This window comes from Mirounga angustirostris, unplaced genomic scaffold (genome assembly GCF_029215605.1).
Source record: "Mirounga angustirostris isolate CCGP_5_RB_7025 unplaced genomic scaffold, mMirAng1.0.hap1 SCAF_3, whole genome shotgun sequence".
Classification (NCBI taxonomy): domain Eukaryota; kingdom Metazoa; phylum Chordata; class Mammalia; order Carnivora; family Phocidae; genus Mirounga; species Mirounga angustirostris.
Genome location: NW_026991711.1, coordinates 179,961,865 through 179,987,809, shown reverse-complemented (window position 1 = coordinate 179,987,809; position 25,945 = coordinate 179,961,865). Strand labels below are relative to the sequence as shown.

At 46.2% G+C, this 25,945-nt stretch overlaps 1 protein-coding gene across 1 annotated transcript; it reads left to right on the top strand.

The window, feature by feature from the left end:
• Positions 1-14,137: 14,137 nt before the first annotated feature.
• Positions 14,138-15,211, top strand: RNF228 (ring finger protein 228). The gene has a single exon (XM_045867443.2). The coding sequence runs from the start codon at positions 14,198-14,200 to the stop codon at positions 15,209-15,211; it is 1,014 nt and encodes a 337-aa protein (XP_045723399.1). The 5' UTR covers positions 14,138-14,197.
• The last annotated feature ends 10,734 nt before the right edge of the window (positions 15,212-25,945 follow it).

Sequence of the window (25,945 nt, the reverse complement as noted above, 5' to 3'; positions counted from 1 at the left end):
TGCAATACAATCGCAGCTGTCTTTTCTCCTGTGTGGCATCCAAGAAGCTGCTTATCTTTGTATTAAAAATACTGCACTTGGTTTTTGCCTCTCAAAGAGAAGATTCATAGCTCAAGGAGAAGAGATTTTCTATCTTTAAAACACATTTTCTACCTAATTATTTTTATAGCATCTAATCAAAGGGCAGATTTAACAAGAGGGGAAAATTTTTTTCTCCATCAACCATACAGACTTGATTAAAAGGGTCAGGCTGCAAAAAGGCCTTTTGGAGAAATGTACATTGCATGCATGTCCAGTTAATTTTGCCTTTGTCATACAAAGGATACCAAATGATTGGAGCATGGAGAAGCTGGACTAGAACTGAGCCTGCAGCTGGTTGGCACATGAGGCACGATCTCTTGGCTCCCAGAGATGAAGGTGGGGCAATTTTAGCCTCATAGACTTTCTGAGGTGAGGAGAGGACCCACCTGCAAGACCTGCATCTCTCTGAATCTTTTAAAAGATCTGAGTAACAGGGCGCCTGGGTGGCTCAGTTGGTTAAGCGACTGCCTTCGGCTCAGGTCATGATCCTGGAGTCCCGGGATCGAGTCCCGCATCGGGCTCCCTGCTCGGCAGGGAGTCTGCTTCTCCCTCGGACCCTCCCCCCTCTCATGTGCTCTCTTTCTCATTCTCTCTCTCTCAAATAAATGAATAAAATCTTTAAAAAAAAAAAAGATCTGAGTAACAAAGAGCAACACAGACCATATATGGTCACTGCTTAGGAAGCTCTAGTTTTTCCATTCTGCTCATATAGCATTCATTGATAACCTCCTACACATCCTCTTCGTCTCCCTTGATCCACTCATTCCGGGTTTTGGAGCAATGACTCAGAGATATCTGGAATGATAAGGGTAGGGCTCTGGGCTCTAGTGATGCCTGAGCAGCCTGTGGGAGAAAAGATAGGAGAGAAGAACCCATAGGACTTGCACTGGGCAGTGATCCCGTAAAGACTTGGTTTGACATCCGGGTTCCCCAACCCTCCCCTTAGCTCTTCCTTGATTTCTTAATGAAGGCTGAGAAAAGAGTCAAGAAAAAATAATGAATGAAAGAGCTGAATTCAAGATGATTTTCTCTAGTCCCTTAAACCAAAGTGCTAGTGGGACCTTCAAAGATGTGAGCCATATTAGGGCTATTTTAATAAGAATGTTGCCAAATTTGAGTCTGTCTCTAAGATTAACAACTGATAGGAACATTTTCAAATATCACAAAAGAAAGTAGTATAATTAATACCTGAATTCCTATCATCCAGCTTGAACAATTTTTATACATGGTGACAATCTTATTTCTTCTATTCTCTCACTTTAATTTTTTTTTTTAAGATTTTATTTGTTTATTTGAGAGAGAGAGAGCACAAGCAAGGGGAGGAGCAGAAGGAGAGGGACAAGCAGACTCCGTCCTGAGCACGGAGCCCCACACGGGACTTGATCCCTTGACCCTGAGATCATGACTTGAGCCAAAATCAAGAGTTGGACGCTTAACCGACTGAGCCACCCAGGTGTCCCTCTCCCACTTTTAAATGTATTTATCTATATATTTATTTTTGCTGGGGTATATTAAAGCAAATTAAAGATATCATACTCTTTCTCCTATATCACTAGACAGAGAAGATAAGAACTTTTTTCATAATCCCACTGTTATTATTATACCAAACAAAATCAACAATAATCCCCTCATATCACCTAATAACAAGTTCTGAGGCTCCACCTCACCTGTTGGGGTTCATTGGCCAGAAGGAGGGAGCCGAGACACATTTGTCTGACACCTTAGTCTCCTGTCCCTTCTCTCTGCAGACCCTCCCAGGCTAGCCTTACCTGAGCTCTTCATGAGGCCTCTTTCCCAACGTGGTACTGACCCATCCACTTCCTTAGAGCCATAAGGGCATAGCAGTTCAGGGGAACGTGTGTGTGTGTGTGTATGCACTTGTGTGTGAACATTGAAAAATAAATTGGTTTTAGTTTAATACGTTTATGTTATTCCATATTATCCAGTTAACCTGTGTTTTCCTAGGGTTACTTTCATGGTGCCACATGAACGGTGGACCACAGTTAAAACACATAATGGGAAATGAAATATCTTCTCCAGTGGCAGGTGTAATATTATATGCTCCTGAATTATAACCCCCCCCCCAATTTTTCTTGAGTAATAGCAAAAGAACAAACTTAATTTTGCCAAAAATTTGGTCACTTCTTTTCCAGTTTACAAATCACCTTTTTGGGGTAATGGTTCAGTCAGTTCAGGACTGTGGCCTTCTCTCTCCTCTTACTCTGGATGGCATCTGGGGCCAAGGAGGGCAGAGGCAGGAGGTGGGGAGGCACAAGTGGGTCCTTGCTGGCCTTTGCTCAGGTGACCATCATCCCATCTTGGTCCCTGGTGCACCTGATGCTCTGTTGCTGGGACCTCCCCTCTCAGGTCCATCTGCCTCTTCCCTCTCCCAACCACGACCTACCTCTGGACTGTCTCAGACACATCTGCTCCCCACTCAGGCTCAGGAGGCTTTGTGTGCTCTCCTGGAGTGCACTGGGGCATCAGGAGACTCGAAACTGGGTGGTGGAACGAACTGGGTCTAATTCTCTCCCCATGGAACTGCCCCTACCGCATTGCTACAATGTACTCTGAACCTTTGGGGTGCTTCTCTCAGCGGCTTGGAATCACCCCAGGACACGCTCTAGAAGTGAGAGACAAATATTCACATCCTGGAATCCCCTAAAATATATCTATGGGTTACTATTACCCCCACTCCAGTTTTTAGTTCAAGAAAAGTTCAACAAGAAAAGCTTCTGCAAACGTGTCTGAGCATTTTTTTTCTGCTCTCCCTTCTTTTCAAAGCTTTTCCCCACATCCTAACTGGAGTTCTTCCAGAATAGGTGATCCCAAGGGAACACCAATTAGGGAGGTAAGAACAGGAAGCAGGAAAGGGAAGACAGCCACTGAAGGGCACCCTGTCAAGCCAGCTCCCACTGTGAATGTCTGGAGCTTAATTCTGCTGGGGAAACTCTGAGAGCAAGGAGAAAACACGTGCCCCAGAATTCACTTGCCTGAGGAGGGATGAGGGAGCTGGGATATGAATACACCAGCTCTCATTAGTCCTTGGTTGAGGGCTACTCCTGGGGGCATTAATTCCTCAATACTCCAGGCAGCAAAGGGGACTCTCGTTGCAGGAGAAAGTTCTCAGGGATGGAAATGTGGGTGCTGGCACTCCTATGACAAAAAAATCTGCTTTTACATGATTATATTTTATAGAAAAGTTTCCTAATTGGTCTACTGCAGCCCACTGGTGGGCCATAATGGGCTGAGAAATATTGCTTCTCTCAGCTCTTTTACAAATGAGTAGGCGCTGGGGCAGATGCAACATAAGGACTAGTCACCAGCTGTGAGCAGCCTTATTGGGGCCGCAGAGCTTATATGGTCAAGAAAATAATGGCCCCTAAAGATGTCCACATCCGCATCCTAAGAACCTATGAATATCTTACTTTATATACCTGCAAAAGGGACTTTGCCAACGTGATTAAGTTACAGATTTTGAGATAGGATGGTATCCTGGATTATCTAGGAGGGCCCAGTGCAATCATGGGGTCCTTTGTGAGGGGGAAGCAGGAGGGTCAGAGTCAGAGTTAGAGGAGATGTAAGCTTGGAGTGAGGTGGCCATGAGGCAAGGAATGCAGGCATCTTCCAGAAGCTGGAAAAGGCAAGGAAACGAATTCTCCCCTACAGCCTTCAGAGAAATATAGCTTTGGATTTTAGCTGAATTTACCCCATGGCCTTGGGTAAATGATTTGGACCTTCATGGTCTATATTAGCACCATTATTGTAAAATGGAAGTAGAAAAACAAAGAAATTGCAAAATATTGCTGATCTACAAATTTAAGAGCAGAAAAGCATTTTTCAAATTCCTTACATAAAAGAAAAAAAAACATTTTAAGACACAAGGGTCTATGATGCTCTGACTTATCTCCCATCTTGTTTAGGCCTGATTCTGTTTTGTGCTGGGGTGTAGACACTTGACAAGCCTTGGTGACAGCCAGCTGACATAGAAACCAACCACAGTACCAATCACTCCACCAGCTGGGATAAGCTCTGGGACATGAAACACTTCATAGGTTTGCATAAGCAATGGCAAAGACATGGGATTCTGAACCCCGGAAGCCCCAAGCTTCTCTCTTTTGGTGGGCAACTCGAATAATTAAAGAAAGTGAAAACTCTTAAAAGCAACTACAAATAGTCCCTGGGGAGCATAACAGACATGCATCTTCTTACATAAACTAGAGTTTAAGCAGAGTATTAAAACACCAAAAATCAGGGCGCCTGGGTGGCTCAGTTGGTTAAGCCACTGCCTTCAGCTCAGGTCATGATCCTGGAGTCCCAGGATCGAGTCCTGCATTGGGCTCCCTGCTCAGCGGGGAGCCTGCTTCACCCTCTGACCCTCCCCCTCTCATGCTCTCTCTCTCTATCTCATTCTTTCTCTCAAATAAATAAATAAAATCTTAAAAAAAAAAAAAACACCAAAAATCCGACGAGACAAGAAAATATATGAGGAAATGGGATGAATTTATTATGTTAACTACAAAATCTATCTGATTATTCCTTCTTTACTCATATCTTGCTGAAACAAAATTAAAGCAAGCAATAGGACAAGATATGGTTTTATACTTGCACTAAAGTTCTTGAAGAGAAAAAAGTTATTCTTTTTGAAAAAAAACTCTTCCTTTCATAAACAGATATTAACAGAATGAAAGCATTTTCTCAGGTGATAAAATGTGTTTCTAAATAACAAGTCAAATTGTCAAGGATAATTAATGCTTAATATGATGTAAAGTCATCCAGCCAACACATTTTGCAAACTGCATTTTTCAAGGACAATGGTCTATAAAAATTTCACTTCTGAGAATCAGTCTTAGAGAATTAATCCAAAATATAGCAAAGGCTATATGATGAAGATTTTAATTGCCACATGATCTATAGTAGCAAAATATTCCACCCAAATACCCACTGATGAAAGAATGCTCAAGAAAATTATGGTAGAGGGGCACCTGGGTGGCTCAGTGGATTAAGCATCCGACTTTTGATCTCAGCTCAGGTCTCGATCTCAGGGTTGGGAGTTCAAACCCCACATTGGGCTCTATACTGGGTCTGGAGCCTATTGTAAAAAAAAAAAATTTATGTGAGAGTAATTGGGTAAAATGTTAATCAGCCATTTGAAATCACTTATTCCTGGGGCATAGGTGGTTAAGTGTCTGCCTTCGGCTCAGGTCAAGATCCCAGGGTTCTGGGACTGAGCCCTGTGGGAGGCTCCTTGCTCAGCAGGGAGTGTGCTTCTCCCTCTGCCTCTCCCCTTCCCCCAGCTCGTGCTCTCTCTCTTGCACTCTCTATCTCTCTCTCAAATAAATAAATAGAATCTTAAAAAAAACATAAAATCACTTATTCATTCAAAAATATTTTTTGAGTGTCAGTTATGTGCTAGGTGCTATTCTAGCCATTGTGATAGGGCAGGGAACAAAACACAAGAACCTTATCCTCCACAGACTTATGTGAATATGAGGAGGGACAGACAGTAAACAAAACAGCTAGTTAAACATAGGACATGTGTATGCAGGGCTGGCTTCTCAGGTTTGTGACAGGGCCCTGTACTCAGAAGGGCCTCCCACTTGCGTTAATGCTCTGCTGGCAAACTTCTTGAAATTCTTTTTTTTAAAAGGTTTTATTTATTTATTTGAGAGAGAGAGCCAGAGTGGGGAGGAACAGAGGGGGAGGAAGAAAGAATCTGAGCAGACTCTGAACTGAGCACAGAGCCCGATGTGGGGCTCTATCCCCTGACCACGGACGAGATCATGACCTGAGCAGAAACCGAGAGTCGGAAGCTTAACCAACTGAGCGACCCAGGCGCCCTAAGCTTCTTGAAATTCTTTTTTTTTTTTTTTTAAAGATTTTATTTATTTATTTGACAGAGAGAGAGAGACAGCTAGAGAGGGAACACAAGCAGGGGGAGTGGGAGAGGGAGAAGCAGGCTCCTGGCCGAGCAGGGAGCCCGATGCGAGGCTCGATCCCAGGACCCTGGGGATCATGACCTGAGCCGAAGGCAAACGCTTAACAACTGAGCCACCCAGGCGTCCCAGCTTCTTGAAATTCTTAATAATTTTTTAACGAGTGTTCCACATTTTCAGTTTGCATTGGGTCCCGACAATTGTAGCTACAGAATGAAATTCAGCAGGGTAAGAAGGACAGGAAGTGGGGAGGAGGTTGCAATTTTGGATTGGATGGTCAGCATCAAGCATCACTCTTACTATATTTGAACAAGGAAATGAAGGATGTCCTGATTATAAAAAGTATTAATATCATGGAAAAATGCTTATTCCATAGTTGTTAAATTAATGATTGCTATTGACTAAAACATGTAAGCTGGAGTTTTTGGATTTGGGACAAAAGCCCTGGAAGCCTCCTTGGAAACTGATCTCAGTCCCTCACTCCCCACATCAGCGAGTACTGTCAGCCTTCTGTTCACGTACAGAATCCAAGCAGTCCCAGAGAATCTGAGCACCTTCCTCTCTCTAGTTTGCTACTCAGAGCCACCTACCCAGGTTACCTGTTTCTAAACTTGCCCTCTAATCTATTCTTCACCCAGTAGCTATAGTGATTCTTTTGAAACCTAAAGCAGATCCTGTACTTCTCTGCTCGAAACCCTTCAATGGCTTCTCATTTCATTCTAATTAAAAACCAAAAATCATTAAAATGGTGTGCAAGACCCTATATGATCAGCTCTACTCTGACACCTACTGTGACCTCATCTCCTATCCCCTCCCCTACCTCACTCTGCTCCTGCCATTGGCTTCCTTGCTGTTCCTGGAACACGTCAAGTATGCTCTTACCTCAGGACCTTTGAACGTGCTCTTTACTTTGCTGGGGCACTCTTGGAGTACCACATGGTTCTGTCCCTCACTTCCTTAATGTCTGTGCTCAAATATCACTTTATCTGATGGGCTTGCCTGGCCTCTTCATTTAAAATAGCAAGCTAGGGGCGCCTGGGTGGCTCAGTCGTTAAGCATCTGCCTTCGGCTCAGGTCGTGATCCCAGGGTCCTGGGATCGAGCCCCGCATCGGGCTCCCTGCTTGGCGGGAAGTCTGCTTCTCCCTCCCCCACTCCCCCTGCTTGTGTTCCCTCTCTCGCTGTGTCTCTCTCTGTCAAAGTAAATAAATAAAATATTTTTAAAAAATTGTCTTTCCTGAGGCACCTGGATGGCTCAGTGGGTAGAGCATTTGACTCTTGATCTTGGGGTTGTAAGTTCGAGCCCCATGTTGGGTGTAGAGATTACTTAAAAACAACAACAACAAAATCTTTAAAAAAAAATAATACGATGGACTCTGAAAAACAAACTGAGGGTTCTAGAGGGGAGGGGGGTGGGAGGATGGGTTAGCCTGGTGGTGGGTATTGAGGAGGGCACATTCTGCATGGAGCACTGGGTGTTATGCACAAACAATGAATCATGGAACACTACATCTAAAACTAACGATGTAATGTATGGGGATTAACATAAGAATTAAAAAAAAAAGAAAAAAAAGAATAATAAAATTCTCTTTCCTGAATTTTCTTCAAAGTAGTTGAACAATTTCTATACATTTTTAAAAATTACTATTATTTGCACATTGTAAAAAGTATTAAGATACTCTAATGGAATAAATACTAAATCAAATGTTTCCTTGGAAGGTTTTCCAAATCTTGCTTACTGGATTTTACTTGAAGTGATATAAATGCACAGTAAGCAGATACGTCTTAATCCTAAGGAACGTTAGTGGCCTTGTGATTGCAAGTTCCCATGAATTGGCCACATTTAAAAAAAATAAACTTTTCATTTTAGAATAGTTTTAGATTTACAGAAAAATTACAACTATAACATAGAGAGTTCCCATATACTCCTTACTCAGTTTCCCCTATTATTCACATCTTATGTTAATAGGCCACATTTATCATAACTAATGTGTCAATATTGATACATGATAACACTAAAGTCCATGCTTTATTCAGATTTCCTTAGTTTTCGCCTAACGTCTTTTTTTTTTTTTTTTAAGATTTATTTATTTATTTGACAGAGAGAGACAGCAAGAGAGGGAACACAAGCAAGGGGAGTGTGAGAGGGAGAAGCAGGCTTCCCGCTGAGCAGGGAGCCCGATGCGGGGCTTGATCCCAAGACTTGGGATCATGACCTGAGCCGAAGGCAAACCCTTAACTGCTGAGCCACCCAGGCGCCCCCATTTTCGCCAAATGTCTTTGTTGTTGTTCTTATACCAGTCTCCCATTCAGGATCTCCCCTCACATTTAGTTGTCCTGGCTCCTTACGCTCCTTTTGGCTGTGACAGTTTCTCAGGCTGTCCCTGTTTTTTGTTTTTTTTTTTTAAGATTTTATTTATTTATTTGAGAGAGAGAGAGCACATGAGAGGGGGGAGGGTCAGAGGGAGAGCAGACTCCCTGCTGAGCAGGGAGCCTGATGCGGGACTTGATCCCGGGACTCCAGGATCATGACCTGAGCTGAAGGCAGTCGCTTAACCAACTGAGCTACCCAGGTGCCCTAGGCTGTCCCTGTTTTTGATGACCCTGACAGTCTGGGGACATCCTGGTCAAGTGTTTTGTAGAATATCCTTCTATTGGGATTTGTCTGATGTTTTCCCATGTTTAAACTGGGGCTACAGGTTTTTGAGAGGACTATCACAGAAAGTGCCATTCTCCATACATATCAAGGGTACACGTGATCAGCTTGACTCACCACTATGGAAGTTAACTTTGATCACCTGGCTGAGAGAGTTTTCCTTATGAATTATTTTTATTTACCAAAAAAGAAATGATAATTCTCCTAGAAAAAGAATCTTTTGGGTCTTTTTAAAGATTTTTAAAAATTTATTTACTTATTGGGGCACCTGGGTGGCTCAGTCAGTTAAGCATCTGCCTTCAGCTCAGGTCATGATCCCAGACTCCTGGGATCGAGCCCCTCATCTGGCTCCCTGCTCCGCGGGAAGCCTGCTTCTCCCTCTCCCACTCCCCCTGCCTGTGTTCCCTCTCTCGCTGTGTCTCTCTCTGTCAAATAAATAAATAAAATATTAAAAAAAAATAAATTTATTTACTTATTTATTTATTCTTTTAGAGAGAAACAGAGAGCGCATGCGCGCATGCTCAGAAGCAAGTGGGGGAGGGGCAAGGGAGGGAGGGAGAAGAACAAGCAGACTTCACGCTGAGCCCCAAGCCTGAAGACCTTGAGATCATGACCTGAGCCGAAATCAAGAGTCAGATGCTTAACCCACTGAGCCACCCAGGTGCCCCAGAAAAAGCATCTTTTGAATCACTGCAGATTGGGCCTGTTTGGTTAGCTTCTTTTCTTACCATGTACTAGGTAGGCACTGTTTGAAGCTGAACAAATATTAACTCATTCTGACCCTACAACAACCCTCTGAAGTAGAGAACACTCTCTCATTTTACAGGAGAGAAAACTGAGGCACAGAAAGGTTAAGTAACTTTTCCAGGACTACACAGCTAGTAAGCAGCTACTAGTATTCTTAACCACTAGACCATACTGTCTCTACACAATGGGAGAAAACTTACCACCATAAATGGAATACATTAATTCTTTTAGAAGTTATATCTTTGCAGGATAGAGCAATGAGATCTAGTGCCTAAAGTAACTTTTTAATTGATATGTACCACTCCCAAGCTCAACCTCTCACGGACACTCCTGCCCTATGCTGACCTTCGACCATCCAGCTGTCTACAGAATTAAGCCCAACCCTCCTAGTACAGTGTTCTCAGTTTCCCCTGACACTGTCCTACACACTGCATGCTCTCTCTGAAGCAGGCCACCTGCCATGCCCTCAACACACCGCTTTCCCTGCTGCTGCCTTGAATGTCTTTCTCTCTGCATTTTCCCAAATCCTCTACAATTCACTGACCATGAGTCTGTGGAAACTTCTTACCTCCCCAGAGCAGAAATAACTTCTCTCTCCTCTTTATTCCCACCAGACCTTGTCCCTGGACCACAAACTTGCCTCATTCTGCCTCCGAGTTTTGCACAAATGTTTAATATCCTCTATTAAAGTCTTCGTTTCTGGAGGCCAGGTACCTTAGCACACAGCAATAACGCCTGCCAGAGTAGGACCTCAATAAATGTCTCATTGAATCAACCCAGTTTCTATTTTTAAATGTCAACTTTTTGATTGACTCATTTACTACTTGCTTCTGAGTGGCATTATCTGACTATACATCTATTCTTCCAATATTACCAATGAGACTTCACTTTGTCCTCGTATTTTATATAGGGCTTTATTTATTATGGCTAACAGATCAATAACACGTGGTTAGATTCCTAGGTCAGGGCTCCTCCTCCTTGTCTGTCTGACTGAGATGCTAAATGTGTCTCTATCTCTGAAATAGTGGAAGACCTGGGTTAGAACCGCTCTGTCTCTATTGGCTTGTCACCTTGGGCTGGTGACACAAACCTTCTGGGCTTCTCTCAGGGCATTTGTGAGGACTGCTGAGGTCAGGAATAGAAATGCCTGATAGAAACAATATTGAGTGTTAACAGAGGGCGGGAACTCTGTGTGTTATGTGTAGAATATATTTAATCTTCACAACAGACTTAGGTCACTACTCATTCCCATTTTAAAGTTTGGAAAACTGAGGCACAGAGAAGCTAACTAGCATATCTAATGCTATAGAGGAGGTGAGGAGGAGACCTAGCGTTTGGACGCAGGACAATTAACCCTAAAACTAAACATTCTCTCTCTTTAGACAGTCGAAGGAGGAGATATATATAAAAGATTTACCCGAGACCACTGGTGTCTTTCATTTACTCGAAAAGAGTCTTCAAAAAGAAAACAATTCAGCCAATATTGAGTACCGAATATATTCAAGGCTTGAGCAGGATTCATGAGCAAAGCCAGTTCAAACCCTGATGTGAATATTGAGTTCCTTGTTTCTGACTTAAGAATCCCTTTCAACACAGTTTTCACCACAAGGAAAGCCTAATTCCTACACGAATGACCAAGCTTCACTACTTACTGCTGCAGACGACACTGTGAGCGCTGGGCCTTACAGCTCATCAGGGCGGACACCTGTGGCCTGCGGCACCCGAACTCACACTCTTCAGGCACGTCATGGCTCCTCACTGCACTCTCAAAAACCCCCATGTGACACCTTTATGAGTCCTAAAAATGAGTGACTGGCCCTAGGATATAAATGATTGGAGATGCTAGGTCCTTTTAAAAGCCATCCACACACAGAGAGTGAATTCCAGCATTGCTAACTGAATCCTGGCAATTGTTTATGATCCCACCAATAGAAAGTATGGACCTCTCAAAGAGGGTGCTAGGGTATTGAAGCGACCATGAGCTGTAGAAACAATGCTGGTAGCGACTAAATAATTACTTCTGACTACCAAGGCTATCTTTGCTTGTACCAATTAAAAGCTGGGAAATGTTTTTGCTTTTGGTTTCCCCATAACTAAATCTGTGACTTTGGTAGAGACCTGTGATTCTCCAGCAGGGGTAAGTATACCCCCCGGGTGGGCTTACCCCCCCCCCCCCATGTCACCACTGGGGAAAGGGTTGAGACTGACAAGTGGGTAGAGGCCAGGGATGTCACTAAACATCTGACAATGCACAGATTAGCACTACAACAAAGAATTATTCAGTTCAAGATGTTAATAGTGCTGAGGCTGAGAAACTCCGCTTTAGCCCCATGCTCCATTTCTCCATTCTTCCATCCAATACTGAGAATCCATAATCGAGTGAAAATTCAAAACCTTCAATTGTTTTGCCCAGCGCAGACATGTGGACTTTCAGAACTCTTTTTCCATCCCCTTTTGGCATGGAAGCTGCATATGTCCTAGGAACTGGGTGGATGGGAAGGACAAGACATAAATACACGCTAGCTCTCCTATTTTTGTGCTTTTTTCCCCATGCCCTGTTTTTAAATGTTCCTACATCAGCTTTATGTCTCTTCTCAGTAAGGGCCAATCAAGGCTTAAGTAGAAAAGGGGCGCCTGGGTGGCTCAGTCAGTTGAGCATCTGTCTTTGGCTCAGGGTATGATTCCAGGGTCCTGGGGTGAACCTGAGTTGGGCTCCCTGCTCAGTGGGGAGTCTGCTTCTCCCTCTGCCTCTCCCCCTGCTCGTTCTCGTTCTCTCTTAAATAAATAAAATCTTAAGAAAATAAGAAATAAAAAATTTTAAAAGGGCTTAATTAGAAGAACTCGGTTTAAAACTGCAATAAAATGCATGATTCCAGGCTATTCACAATCATACAGCTCAAGGAAAGAAAGAGAAGGACAGGCAGCCAGTTCCTTCACTGAGAGGCTGGTATGCATAACTTTGTAATATTCCAAGGCCAGATGAGGGCCTTCTCCTGATGTCCATCACCTTGCCCTCTGCTCATCACAGCCCCTATCACAAAATGACATACTTTAAGAAGAAAGAGTATTACCCCAAATCATATTTATAAAATTTGAAACTAGGAAATGGAAAGCTAAAGGGGTCTCTAATGAGTTTTCCTAAGATCCCTCACACTTAAGACATCTATCACATTCACTAGTCACTGACAATAAAAAGTAAATTTACTTTCAAATGTCATAGAAACTTACTAGTTGTTTATGACAATTCCTGCATTGGTGGCTTCTCCGTTTCTTTCTGTCCTTTTCCTTCAGCTGCTTTCCCGTTCATTCATCCTTTCCACAAACATTCTCTGGAGCATCTTACTGCCTTCTGCAGAGAACCCGGAGAAAAAGTGGAAACATTCCCGTCTCATGGGAACCCAGAGAACCATCCTCTTTCTCTCCCTTGCTGTGGTTCTCTCTTCATGGGGGAACGTCCAACCTGGAGAAAAACAAGGGAACAGAACTTTGTGGTTAGGAATATCTGAACAGCACCTTTTGGATGGTCCCCCAAAACCACTAGTCCTGTATTCTACTGGGTGTTCCTTCAAGAAGTGCTGCTTCTTGCTAACCTGCCCAGTGGGGCTTCCATTAGTTTTCATAAATCAGGAAGATCTGTCCTAGGTTACTCACGGAATTTTTGGCTCTCTACATTTGCGTATTAAAAGTTTAAGTGGAGGAAGGTGGTGAATGGTGCCAGGGGCTAGTTTAAGCCGGACTTTGAAATGGCGTGAACCTGTCTGACGATAACATTTCCCCCTGCTGCCTCTGTAAACGCCTGCGCACCAACGAAATAGCTACCTCCTCCCTTGTGGTCAGCGCCAGAAAATCAGCCAGACCTGGCTAGGAGTCTGTGTCTTCGTGCCTCCTTAAATCTCAGCAGGAAATATTTCAAGGGGAAAGAAAGATACTGTTTAGCTCCAAAATTTCCTCCAGATGGTGAAATGAAAATGCCAGCCCTCCGCTTCCAGCCTGTGAATGAATGCCGCAGGGTTACCTGGGCTTTGCTAACGCAAGTGGAAAGTGTAAATGGCTGGGTGATCACTGGCTTTCGCCCTTGGACGGAGAAATGAGATCACGATTTTCACGAAGGACAGGAACCCGCGCTGCTCATCAGCTGCCCAGGCTGCCGCTGCCCCTCCCTGCGCGGGTCCCGCATTACATCACCGGTGAGCTCTTGCTGGTGGGGGGAGAGGAGGCTCCGCCAGGGACTCAGCCCCAGACCAAGGGCAGTAAGCGCGGAATAACAAGGATAAAGGGAAGTAGGGCGAGGGAGAGGAACAAGGAAAAAGCAGGACCAGGATTCCGACCACCAGCCCCTGCCTGTTTGCCGGGAAGGGGGAGGGTGTGTGCGCAAGGGCTCCACATCCTTAAGCAGCCGCACCCCAAATTTCGTTCCCGCACCGCCCCCCAACATCCCTCCACTTCCAGTTCCAAGTCCAACAAAAACCGACATCCAAAGGGGCCAGTACAGTGGCCTTGAGAGGCTCAAGGGGGACCGCAGAGAAACGCCAGGGGACTGGGAGGGACCCAGGCGCCCGCGCCTTGGGGCAGCGGCGGGGGGGTGGGGGTGGGGGTGGGGGCGGGGGGAGGCGGTCGACGCTGCGCCCCCGCCCGGCCCAGCTAGCGGTGCCTCCCCCGCCAGGCGACAGCAGCCCGAGGGGGGGAGGCAGAAGCGCCTCCTCCCCGGCGGGAGCCGAGGCGGCGACCGAGGGGGAGGAAGGCGCCTCACCTTGCCCCCGATGAGGGGCGGATCATGCCATGGCAGCGCCGGCGAGCGACAGCGGCGGCGGCGAGCGGAGCCCAAGCAGCAGCCCCGGGAGCTCGACAGGAGCCGGGGTCCCCGCGGCGGGAGCCCGGGACAGCGGGGACGCGGGAGCTCGGAGCGCCGCGGTGACGGTCCCCGGCCTCCCTCCGCTCGAGGACTACGAATGCAAAATCTGTTACAACTACTTCGACGCGGACCGGCGCGCGCCCAAGCTGCTGGCGTGCCTGCACACCTTCTGCCAGGAGTGCCTGAGCCAGCTGCAGCTCCGCGCCGCCGCCGCCGCCGCCGCCGCCAGCGCCGCGCCTGAGCGCCCGCTGCGCCCGCAGCCCTGGCACGGCCCGCTCGGCACCATCGCGTGCCCCGTGTGCCGCCACCGCACGCCGCTGCCCGACAGCCGCGTGCACGGCCTGCCCAACAACACCAAGCTCGCCGAGGCCTTCCCGCTGGCCCTGCGCGCCGCGCACGACCCGCTGCCCCAGGACCGCCTCCCGCCGCTGCCGGCGCGCCGCTCCGCGCCCGCCGCCGCCCCGCCGCCCTCCCCGGCTCCGGCCCCGCGGCCGCCGCCCGCCGAGGACGCCGCCCGCGGGTCCCGCGCCCGCGCCGGCCTGCGCGCCCCGGGCGCCTACGAGAGCTGCCAGAACTGCAAGCGCGCCGCGCTCACCGCCGGCTGCGTGTGCGTCGTCTTCTCCTTCCTCTCCATGGTGGTGCTGCTCTTCACCGGCCTCATCTTCGTCAACCACTACGGCGGCGGCGGCGGCGGACCTCCCGGCGGCGGGGCGCCCCCTGGCGCTGCCCCGGCAACCGGGTCGCCCTCGCCTTCGCCCGTGGGGCCCATCTGCCTGTCGGTGGCCAGCATCCTGGCGCTCTTCTCGGTCGTCGTCACTTGGGTCATCTGCTGGCTCAAGTACCGGCCCGAGGGTGCGGCCGCGAGCTCCGCTGGGGGCGGCGGGGGTGGCCCGAGGGCGCGGGCGGCGGCCGGCGGCGGCACGCGGAGGAGCGACACGTAGCGCGGCCGCAAGCCGGGCCTCCGCCAGCACCTCCAGCCCCGCGCCGCCGGGGAGGAGGGGGTCTCCGGCTCCGCGGGCTCGAGCTTCGCCCTCTCCGTGCGGCCCCCGGACGCCCGGCCACCGCCGGGCCGGGGTGTTGCGCTCTCCGGCCTCCCACGCCCCGCCTGCCCCGCCTGCCCCGCGCGGGGTCGGAGAGGGAAACCGAGGAGCCGGGGATGCTGCTGGGGAGTCCCGTCTGCACAGACTGTGCAAGGTCAACCGCCGCTTCACGCACCACCCTCGTCCTCGCCAGAGTGCACGACCGCCCCTCCCCAGAGTCCGAGGATTTGCAAAGAGAAGGGGAAGAGGAGTGGGACCCCCGCCGCCCCGCCTGAGAGCTGGTTTTCTGGCGGCCGCGACCGAGAGTTTGAGGGGAGAGGTGCGCGCGCACCGCTGCAGCAGTCGTGGAAGGACTTGAATTGTCCAGAGCAAGGATGAATGAGATGTCAACGTGAGAGAAGGCTTTCCCTGCTTCCTGGCGGTCCTGAAAGGCGAAGGAGCCGGGGCGCTGAGGGTGACGTCCACCGCCCGGGGGCAGCGGTGTCGGGGAGTGGGGCGGCGGCGGGGGGCGGAGGGGGCGGCGGCGGGAGCCAACCGCGCGCAGCTGGGCGCCACCGGCAGGTGCGCAGCGCGCGTGCGCGCCCGGGCTGCCCGGGACTCCGCGGAGTGAAGAGGTGGCGGCGCGCGCGAGGCGGTGGATCCTGAGGCTCCCAGCCCGGCGGAGCGCAGAAGTCCCATCTCCTGGAAACTTACGGTGGTTTTATTCAGTGTTACTACTAAGAAGTCATTTCATCTTCTGTAACTAGACTCAGGGAGCTTAAATAGCCGGTTCTCTCTTCTCCTCTCAAAACTGACTTACTGTTGCCCCCACCTGGAAGATATTGAAAGCTTTTCACGCAGAATATAAGCTGTAGGCTTCCTCCGCCTTTTTTCTTCATTTCATTTTTTAAAAAATAATTTATTTTAGGATGTATAAATCTGGAAACTTTGTGCGTTGAAATTTCCAGGGAAGTGTTTGATAAGCAGTAATATTTCTCCCATACCTCCAGTCCAAGTACATTTCAAAGTTAGGAGCAGAAAATAAAGGCGTGTTGGTAATTGATTCAAGATTTTATACTGTGAAACAACTACTGACTTTCAGTAATCTGATAAAATAGAAAGTAGCTCCCAAAGACGAAACTGACAAGTCTTAACCGACAAGTCTTTCTTCCTTTGATTATAAATATATATCACACTTATCAGGAAAATATTAGTTTGAATTTAACTGTTTGGTATTGTTGGAAATCACTGAAATGTTCACATCAGTCACATTAGATGAAAAAGAATACATATCTACCTGATTTTGTAACTAAAAAGCTGAGTTGTGAGTGTATGTTGCAGGTGGATTAGATGCCTTTTTAAAGGAAAAAAAAAGCCTCACTGTTCCAAATGTATTTTATATGAAAACATTCTTTATTCCATCTTTTGAAATTTGGAATAGGACAGAGTTTTCATGTCTAAAATTCACAGAAGCTATTGAGAGTATGCTATTATTCCTCCTGTATTTATGCAAGCTGTCTGCATGATATCCTGTGATATCCTGACACTATTCTATTAACTGAACTTGAATGGAGCATTTGTATCTATCCTAGAGTGAAGTAATTTATTGATCATCAATAAGTGGTATGGCTGCAATTTAAGAACTGCAATATGGTGTGTTTTATGTCTGCACTGTCTTAATAAAAACAAGAAGCATTTATAGAAAAACCTGTTTTCATGCTCCGAGTTATTTGTATGGCACTTTTCTTGAAATACACATCCCCATCCAAATCCTAATTTCACATTTTGAATGGGGCTGAGAGAAATAACTCCCACATGGGAGGAATGTCCATTGCTAGGGTGGGCATTTTATGGAATTATCTCTAGGGTTTAACAGGACTCCTGAAGGCCAAGAGAGATCTGTTGTATTTTGAAGGGAGAAGCAGCTTACCCACCCACTAGTATAACATCCACTAAAACTAAACTCTGTTGTTAGATTTTGTTCTCAGTTTCTGCTAAATGTTTTCAGGGTCCTAATGGTTTAATGTTCCCAATACTAAGAGTCATATTTCAGAGACTAGTTTTGAGTTGTTTATACCTCCAACAAGTAACTTGTGTTACTTCTGTATTCATTTTTCTTTTACTTTTTGTTTACTTCCAGTGCTGACATTGTTTGTATTCACAACTGTTTAGTTGCACAAGTCTATCTGCACATGTATGTGTGGCATGTGTGCTAGTAGCAGAACTTGACTTTGTGGATGTAACAATGTGTACATATGTGCACACACATGTTTGTTATTTCACTCCCTCAAATTGCCAACCTGGAAGTCTGTCTAAAGTTACTTGGGGTCCAGCTTGCTTCTTAGAGAGTTTATTTATGTTCCTTGGAGGGAGGTACACCAATGACCTAAAGTGAATTATTCCTCATAAATGAGAAAGATATCTGAATTGCCTCAGTCACAGGCACATTTTGCTTCTTTCATAGGTTGCACATGTAAATTTCTTGTAATGAGAAATTTGAGTTAGACTACTTTAAAATAGATACAATTAGTAGTTCAGTACCTAAACTGGGTGAGGGGTTTTGTTTGTTTGTTTTTTGTTTTTCTTGGCTGACTTTGTATTACTGCTAATTTCTGACTTCCTTATCAGGAATTAAGTGACGGGATAGAGTAATGGAAAACTTTTGTTTGATTTCCAGTGGTTTTCAAGTGTCCCCCGTCTTGTGGATGTGCTTTTCATTCCTACATCATGTGGGAAGTCCTGGTACACCAGCGCCTTAGATAGACAAAACAGGAGTTTAAAAAGTAATTGTTGACATGGTCAGTGAGTTGTAGAGAGGGCTCGTGGTGACAGTGGAGGGCTTTTCTCCCTTCTCGTGGAAATTCTCATCTTCTTGTAAGAGCTTTACTCAATTCTGGACTCATCTCCAGCTCAGTGTTAACTGCCAATAAAGTCACTGTAAAAAGCCAGCCCTGGTCTGGTTTGCACACCTGCTCAAGAACTCAGGGTTTCCATAGCCCAGGTTCTGCTTAGGTTCTGGAGCTGAAGGTTAGAGTTATCATCGTGATTCTATAGAGTCTAAATTTCAAGTGAAAGAAACTCATCTTGCAGGCAATAAATTAAATACTCAGCCGCTGAATGCAATACGATTTGGCAAACGGTGTCCATATCTAGAAAGAACCTTGATGTGGGGTCTAAAGACTAGTAATGGCACCCAGGAGATGTGAATCAATATGAGCTCTCTCCTTTCTGGGAAAGACCTTGGCAATAATTTAACCTCTTTGAGCCTCAGACTCGTCGGCTACAAGATGGGAACACCAAGTATCAGCCCTGCTTTACTTTATGAGGTGAGTTCCAGGACTTGTACACACAAGAGGGCATATAAGTGAAAATGCTTTGGAAACTGAAGTCCTGTGTGGATCTATGGCCTTGTTTTCCTTCAGATTTCCAAGGGTCTAATATCACCTCCCAAGAGAGGTCTGCCCCGACCACTCTATTGCAAGGGACTATCTACCAGTTTTATTTTCTTCTTAGCATTTATTACTGTCTGCAGAGGTCTCATTTCATTGTTACATGCTTTATCTCAATCTCCCGCAAGCAGAATACAAAAAAAAAATGAGAGCAGAAACCTAATCTGGTCACAGACTTTACCCACAAAACCTTGGTCAGCCCTCAGCATATGGTAAGTGGCAGATAACTAGTCTGTTGAGTTGGCTGAATGGGAGTCCCTGGACTAGAATGTTAAGCAACTTGGCTCCCCTTGCTCATACTACCACTTAATAACTCCCAAGAGCCTGGGGGGCTTAGGTAAACAGTTGCTTTTCCTGACTTCATAAGGATTTTTGAAAGGTGAAAAAATATACCAGAAAACCACTTTGATTTTTGAGAAAAAATCAGTTCATCACAGTGAATATCTTCAGTGCATTATATTTAGTGACAGAAGGCACTGGAGAGACTGAAGGGCATCTGGCCTTGATTTCCATTCATTTTATGCATTTTGAGATTTTGAGGTACGACTCCTTTTGGCTTCCTTTCTTTACGAACATGACTATACAATCTCTTCCAAAGCTAGCAGCACCTGCTTTGGTGGGACACGTTTATATTGCAGTGAAATTTCCCACGACATTGAATTTAAATTTCTCATCATTTGTTGCTTTCCGTTTTAATTCTTCAGTCTTTGCCATTTTAAATAACTTACCCTTCATAGACTTGCTAAATTTATAATCTAAATAGCTGAGTAATCCCCCATTATTCTGTGATCCAGTTCATCCTCTTTAATCATTTATTTCCCGTTAGCTAATATTTTTGTGTTTTAAATTTCTGCTATGATACAAAGTTGATTAAATTCATATCTTAGGCAATGAACTGCATCCTGCTAAGCATGCATTTACATTTTTTCCCTTTGAAACAATGTGTTTTTATTGTATGCGTTACAGTGTAAGTTTGGGGGATATCTAATATTCACTCCAGGAACTATTTCTGTCTAATGAAATAAATGTTAAAAATGAGTGCAGCCAGATCTTAGTTTGAAGTCCTATGAGTGAAGAAAGTGTGAGAGAGATTTTATCTATCTTTTGCTAGATCTCTTTTGATTGTCCATTTAAGAAAAGCTTGGTATGGGGCACCTGGGTGGCTCAGTCGTTAAGGGTCTGCCTTCAGCTCAGGTCATGATCCCAGGGTCCTGGGATGGAGCCCCGCATCGGCGCCCTGCTCTGTGGGAAGCCTGCTTCTCCCTCTCCCACTTCTCCTGCTTGTGTCCCCTCTCTCGCTGGGTCTCTCTCTGTCAAATAAATAAATAAAATCTTTCTTTAAAAAAGGAAAAGAAAAGCTTGGTATGTATACCATAAGCATGTTTCTCTCCATCAATCAAACTTGGGGCTTCTGTTCTTTTATGCAAAACTAAAATGTGCAAGTTTTTCCTGTGATAAATTTACCACCATTCCTGATTATAAAACATATTCGGGGAAGTAAAAGTGTTCAATATCCAGTTTCCAAGAATATTCCTAGGAGCTCAGGAAGAATGTGCACACTTCCTTTAGGAAAAAAAAATGTCTTTGCATGTAAAATTGGATTATCTTTGGTTTAGAAATACCACATCTCCATGGGGTGGAGTGAGGGAATGTTGAAGTAAGAAGAAAGAGGATAGAAAGGATATGCAGAAAGCTTCTCCTAGCTCCTAATATTTAAAAAAAATTTTTTTCAAAATAAAGAGGAAAGTGTTTAATCACTGCAACAACAGAACACTATTATTTCGACAGTTACTATTTCAAAAACCACAGCAATTCCTGGGCAGCTCAGCTATCTCTTACAACAATGACAGAGTAATCCACATCATATAGAAATAACACATTTATATGTCTACTGTGTGTGCATTTGAAAATATTTTATAGTCAAACTTGAGTGGTAGAGAACAATTGCGCCTGACTTGTAGTTTGGAGGAAGGATTAACTCCAAGTGAGAAGTAGACAATTACTGCTTAGGAAGAATGTTTGGGACCAATCTCTGCAAGGCAAATGATTTGTCCATAGAGTCCATTTCTTGTTAAATTCACACACAGCAAACTTATTGCCTGATGGGAACCTTAGCAGAAGTTCTCAACTCTGACTGCAGGTTAGAATTACCTGGAACTTGAAAAAAAGAAAAACAAAAACAAAAACCCAAGCACCCGACCAGCCCCCAGAGACATATATTTAATTGGCAGGGAGGGGAGGCACATCAGTATTTTTAAAAGGCACCCCAGGTGATTATACTATGCAGCAAGATTTGAAAGCCATTGTATTTCACAAGGTTTTTATTGAAATGCGACCTTCTCCCTAATCTCACTTTAATGAACTAAACCCCACCAGGTTTCTTAGAAACTGGGAGATCATGGAGAAATGCTTGGATTTCCAAGTGGTCATAATTTAGATAACTAGTTTGGATAACTATGCAATCGTTGCTTTGGTCGCTGACTCTCCCCTCCCCCCCCCCACTCCTGTGGACTTTGTGTTCCTTGGAAAGTTAAGTAAATATTTGCATCCCCATTTGGAGTGCTGTGATCTCTCCTAACGAGTGCAGGGTGACGGCTGCCCCTCCCGGCCATGCAGGACTCATCTGTGAGCTCCCCTCCTCCCTGCAATATAGGTAAGTGCTTTCCAAGTCCCCAGAGTCATGGAAATTCAGTGACAATGTGGGGATTTGGGGGCGGATTATGTGGATAACCAGGAAAGTCGCGAGGTTAAATTATCAAAACCTTGCCCGTGACAGCTGTAGATGTCACCGCCAGTGACAGCTGAAGGAGAATCTGCTGGTCGCCAATAGGACGGATGCGCAAGCAGATCTAGCAAGAGTCATGTTTTAAAACATTCACTAGGAGAACTATTAAATGCTTTTAAAGGACCCTTCTGAGCAGCCGTTCAGCGTGCAGATTAATTCCATGCTCTTGGATCCAGGTGTAAATGGATTTGCTCTGAGACCCAGTTTGCCCAATGTAGGTGGAAGGCGCGGGATCACCTCGATTTCTCTTCCTCTGGACGCGGACGCCCGCGGTGGCTCCCTACTGAGCCAAAGGACTCTCAGGGGAAAAGCGGGTTCCTGGGAGCGCTGATGGCTGTCCCGGCTTACTCCGCAAGGACCGCCCGGAGCCCGCCACCAAGACAAGTTTCCCTGCGGGTGGCTCCCGGGGCGGCAGGTGGAATCCCGCCTCCTGGGTCTGGCCTATGTCCCTTATCTTCCGCAGCCTCCTGGGTTGGAGGGAACTTGAGGCAGCTGCTCGGGTGGCAGGCTGATCCCCTGACGGCTGGGACTGTCCCCTTCGCGGTCCCTTGCCCAGTCCTCCGCCCTGCAACCCGCGCACTTGTGACCCAGAAGGGCAGGCACCGGCCGGGGTGGAAATCGAAGGCGCAAGGACGCTCTCACATGGCCCACTTGTGTGGCGTGGGTGGGATGGGGACCAGCTTGCACGGCATCTTGTCAACCTCACCCCGGCACCCAACATCTCCGCTCAGCTTGTTTTGTTTTGAGTTTATCTGGAACCTGGTCTTCAGCCCTGACGCCCTGGATTTTGTGACTACTTCGCCCCCCCCCCGCCCCAGGGTCTGTGATTTATGATCCGATGGTGTATTTACAGTCCCTGGGTGCCCACGGGACTCTCCCCGCGCCCGCCTCAAAGCTCTGAGTTCTCAACTATTCTTATTTTTTAAAAAAATTTTAAAAAGATTTTATTTGACAGAGAGAGACACAGAGAGAGAGGGAACACAAGCAGGGGGAGTGGGAGAGGGAGAAGCAGGCTCCCCGCGGAGCAGGAAGCCCGATGCGGGGCTCGATGCGGGGCTCGATGCGGGGCTCGATGCGGGGCTCGATGCGGGGCTCGATGCGGGGCTCGATGCGGGGCTCGATGCGGGGCTCGATCCCAGGACTCTGGGATCATGACCCCAGCCGAGGCAGACGCTTAACGACTGAGCCACCCGGGCGCCCCTGCAACTATTCTTAAAAAGAGCGGAGAAGCCCCAAATACAGAGGTAAAGAAGAAAAGAGACGCAGAGTGCGGTGGCTGTCGCAGCCTGCGGGGGATGCGGAGTCACTTTAGTTCAGCCCTTCCTTCTTTCTGTGCTTTCAGGGATCTGGAAACCCCAACTCCCCCCCCCTCTTTCAAAGACACAAAAAGTGTCCAGACAAACCCTGCCCTTGTCCGGGCGGTGCGCCAGCTCAAAGTGGACTGGAGCGGGGGGGGGGGGGGGGGGGGGGGGGGGGGGGGGTTGGAAGTACCTTAGGAGTCCCTAGCTTTCCCTTGTCAATTCCTTGGAGTTCCCCTGCAGGCACCCGGCCAGCTTCCCACCCCAGACCTTCCAGGACCACCTGTCCAGCAGAAGATCAGGTTTGCCACTGGGCTAGACACCTGGTAGGACTTCAAGAAACCCCAACGATGATATGTTCCAGAGATAGAGCCAATCTTCAGGGAGTCAAGAAGATTTGGATTCTTTCTGCAAATCTTCAGCTGGCCTACGACTTATCCAGCCAGAATTAGAGGCGGATGGATGATGCCAACCTGTCTCAGGTTCTTTTCTGCATGGAATATGGGCTAATAAATTCCCCACAGGGGGTAAAAAAAAGGGCGGTTTGTTTAGAATAAGCAAAAATTTAAAAGTGGGATTATATCGTTGAGTGTGGTTTAAAGGGGGGACTGAGGAGGAGTAAATTTCCAAATTCTTTTCAGTAGAGATAAGATAGATCAGTGCCTTCCAGAAACATTAAAGGTAACTTTAGTGGAAATTTATTTACAACCAGAACAAAGCAAACAACGGGGAGATGAAGTATTTGGGCAGCTCCTGGATCTCTAATCAGAGTGGTGGAAACCTAGGGCTTTTTTTTTATTTTAATGTTATTTTTTAAAAAGTAAACTCTAACCCTAAGGTGGAGTTCAACCTCACCACTGGGAAATCAAGAGTCACATTCTCTACCCTCTGAGCCAGGTAAGCAACCCAGAAACCTAGGGCTTTCTAACTGAACAGGACTGGCGATATAATGTCCTGGGTTTAAATCTTAGCTCTGGGGACACATGGGTGGCTCAGTTGGTTAAGTGTCTGCCTTCAGCTCAGGTGGTGATCCCAGGGTTCTGGGATGGAGCCCTGAGCTCCAAATGGGGTCCCTGCTCAGTGGGGAGTCTGCTTCTCCCTCTACCGCTCCCCCTTGCTCATGACCTCTCTCTCTTGCTCTCTCTCTCAAATAAATAAAATCTTTAAAAAATGTTTAAGAAATAAATCTTAGCCCTGCTGCTTCCTTACTGTGTGACTAGGGCAAATTAATTAACCTCTCTGTGCCCCCTTTCCCTCATTTTAACTAGATATAATCTGGTTGTTTGGAGAAGTAAGTAAATTGTAAAATTGTAAAGTGCTTTGAACGGTGCCAGCACCTTCAAACTGCTCAATAAATATATGCTATTACTATTATATAATACATATATAACATTAGATAACATATAATAATACTCTCCTATTGTGGTAATATAATAACCATAAAATAGTAACCTAATGTGATTATGTAATATTACTATTATATATTCATGTGATGATAATGTGCCAGTGTCACTGGTCATAATCGACTTATGTTTTCCCAAATATTTGCAATTCTCCCAAAATAGCTTATTCAAGATTGGGAATCCAAGCAGCTGGCTCAAGGTACACCAAGCCTTCTGAGCTCTCATACTGCCAATCCCAAGACACTGGACATGTCTTCAGAGAAGTCTCCTGGAAAGTGTGGTCTGAATCCTGGGAGGGAGACTGAGAGATGGCATAGCTACGTGTGGTGGTATGTGGAGGAGGTGGAATCCCTTTCTCTGATTGCCCCACCCTGGACTTTAAAAGGGTTTATCTCAAGGGTTGATTTTATTTATATCCATCCTTTCTTCCATCACCCTGAACTTCTTCAGTGTATAAGCTGGCAAAACCCAACTTCTATTTCATTTATTTTTAACATAAATGAAATTGAAAACCTTGAGAGCAAACCACATAGAATTATTAAGTCAATATTAAGTAAAGGTATACGTGCCATTCTGGCACACGGTAGGGTTACAACTATTGTATTTTCCATCCTAATGTCCTTTTCTTCCTCTCAATCCCCTATATCCTGCTATCCCCCAATATACAAGTATGTCCTCCAGGCCCACATATTCTGGAACCTGTGAAATGGGGATTCAGATTACTTCCAGTACAAATGTGTCCTTCAAATCAGAAACAGTCATTCACTGTTGTCTAGTATGGACCCACCTTGACTGACATCAACTAGGTTTCATTTTTTTCAGAAATATCTTAGTCATACTGTTTCTTCTGTATTTGGTCATATTCTTTTTCTCCCTCCCTCCCTCCCTCCCTTTCTATCCCTCCTCTCCTCTTGTCAGTTTTAAAGCAATCCTCTCTCTTTCCAGGAGTTTTCATTTTCATTTTCATTTTATTTTATTTTTTCTGCCCCAAACCTTTCATTCTGGTGGCACTTCCTTCTTTTTGAGCTCCAAAAGCTTCTTTCATTTCTCCCTCCCAGGGTGACCTGCCACTCTGTTCCTGAATGCCCCAGGGTCTGGCTCCTGCCTTCCTGGGTCATCCATCCCTATGAAACCACACTGTTTACTCTTCTGAAATTGGGGCTTCCTCACCAATCAGAGGAGTAGAGTGCAACCCCTGCCCTCGCCCCAGGGAAATGTGACCTTGTTCTGAGGGACCTGAAAGTATCATTTCTATTCCAGGGGTGACTCTTATGACCCCATCATGACAGGGCAGCCTGGGCTTTCTGAGAACCTTCTCAGCCAGCTTTGGAGATAGAGAACTCAGGTCTGGAGATGCCGTTGGGATTCCCTTTCCCATGAGCCTGCTCACCTCGGCCACAGCTACACAGTTTCTGTTTTCTCTTCGGCTAAGGAGCTCCAACGTCTCGTCCAGTTTCGTCCAGTTTCGTTTTGTCAGTAGTTTTTGTGACAAGTGAGAACTGCTCCCTTTGGCTGGGCAGTGCATCTGTACGCCGTTCTGAGAGAGCCCTGGCCTCTTTTCAAGCCCCCACTGCAGGGCAACTGGCTGTCGCCTCCACATTAGGTGTTGGGTCCTGGTCTCCAATCTCCTCAGGGAAAATGTTTTCAAAGCCTTTGTATTAGTAATTTGTGGAGCCTTGTGAAGACACTCTCTCCTGAATGTCCCTGCTTTCTTTTCCATT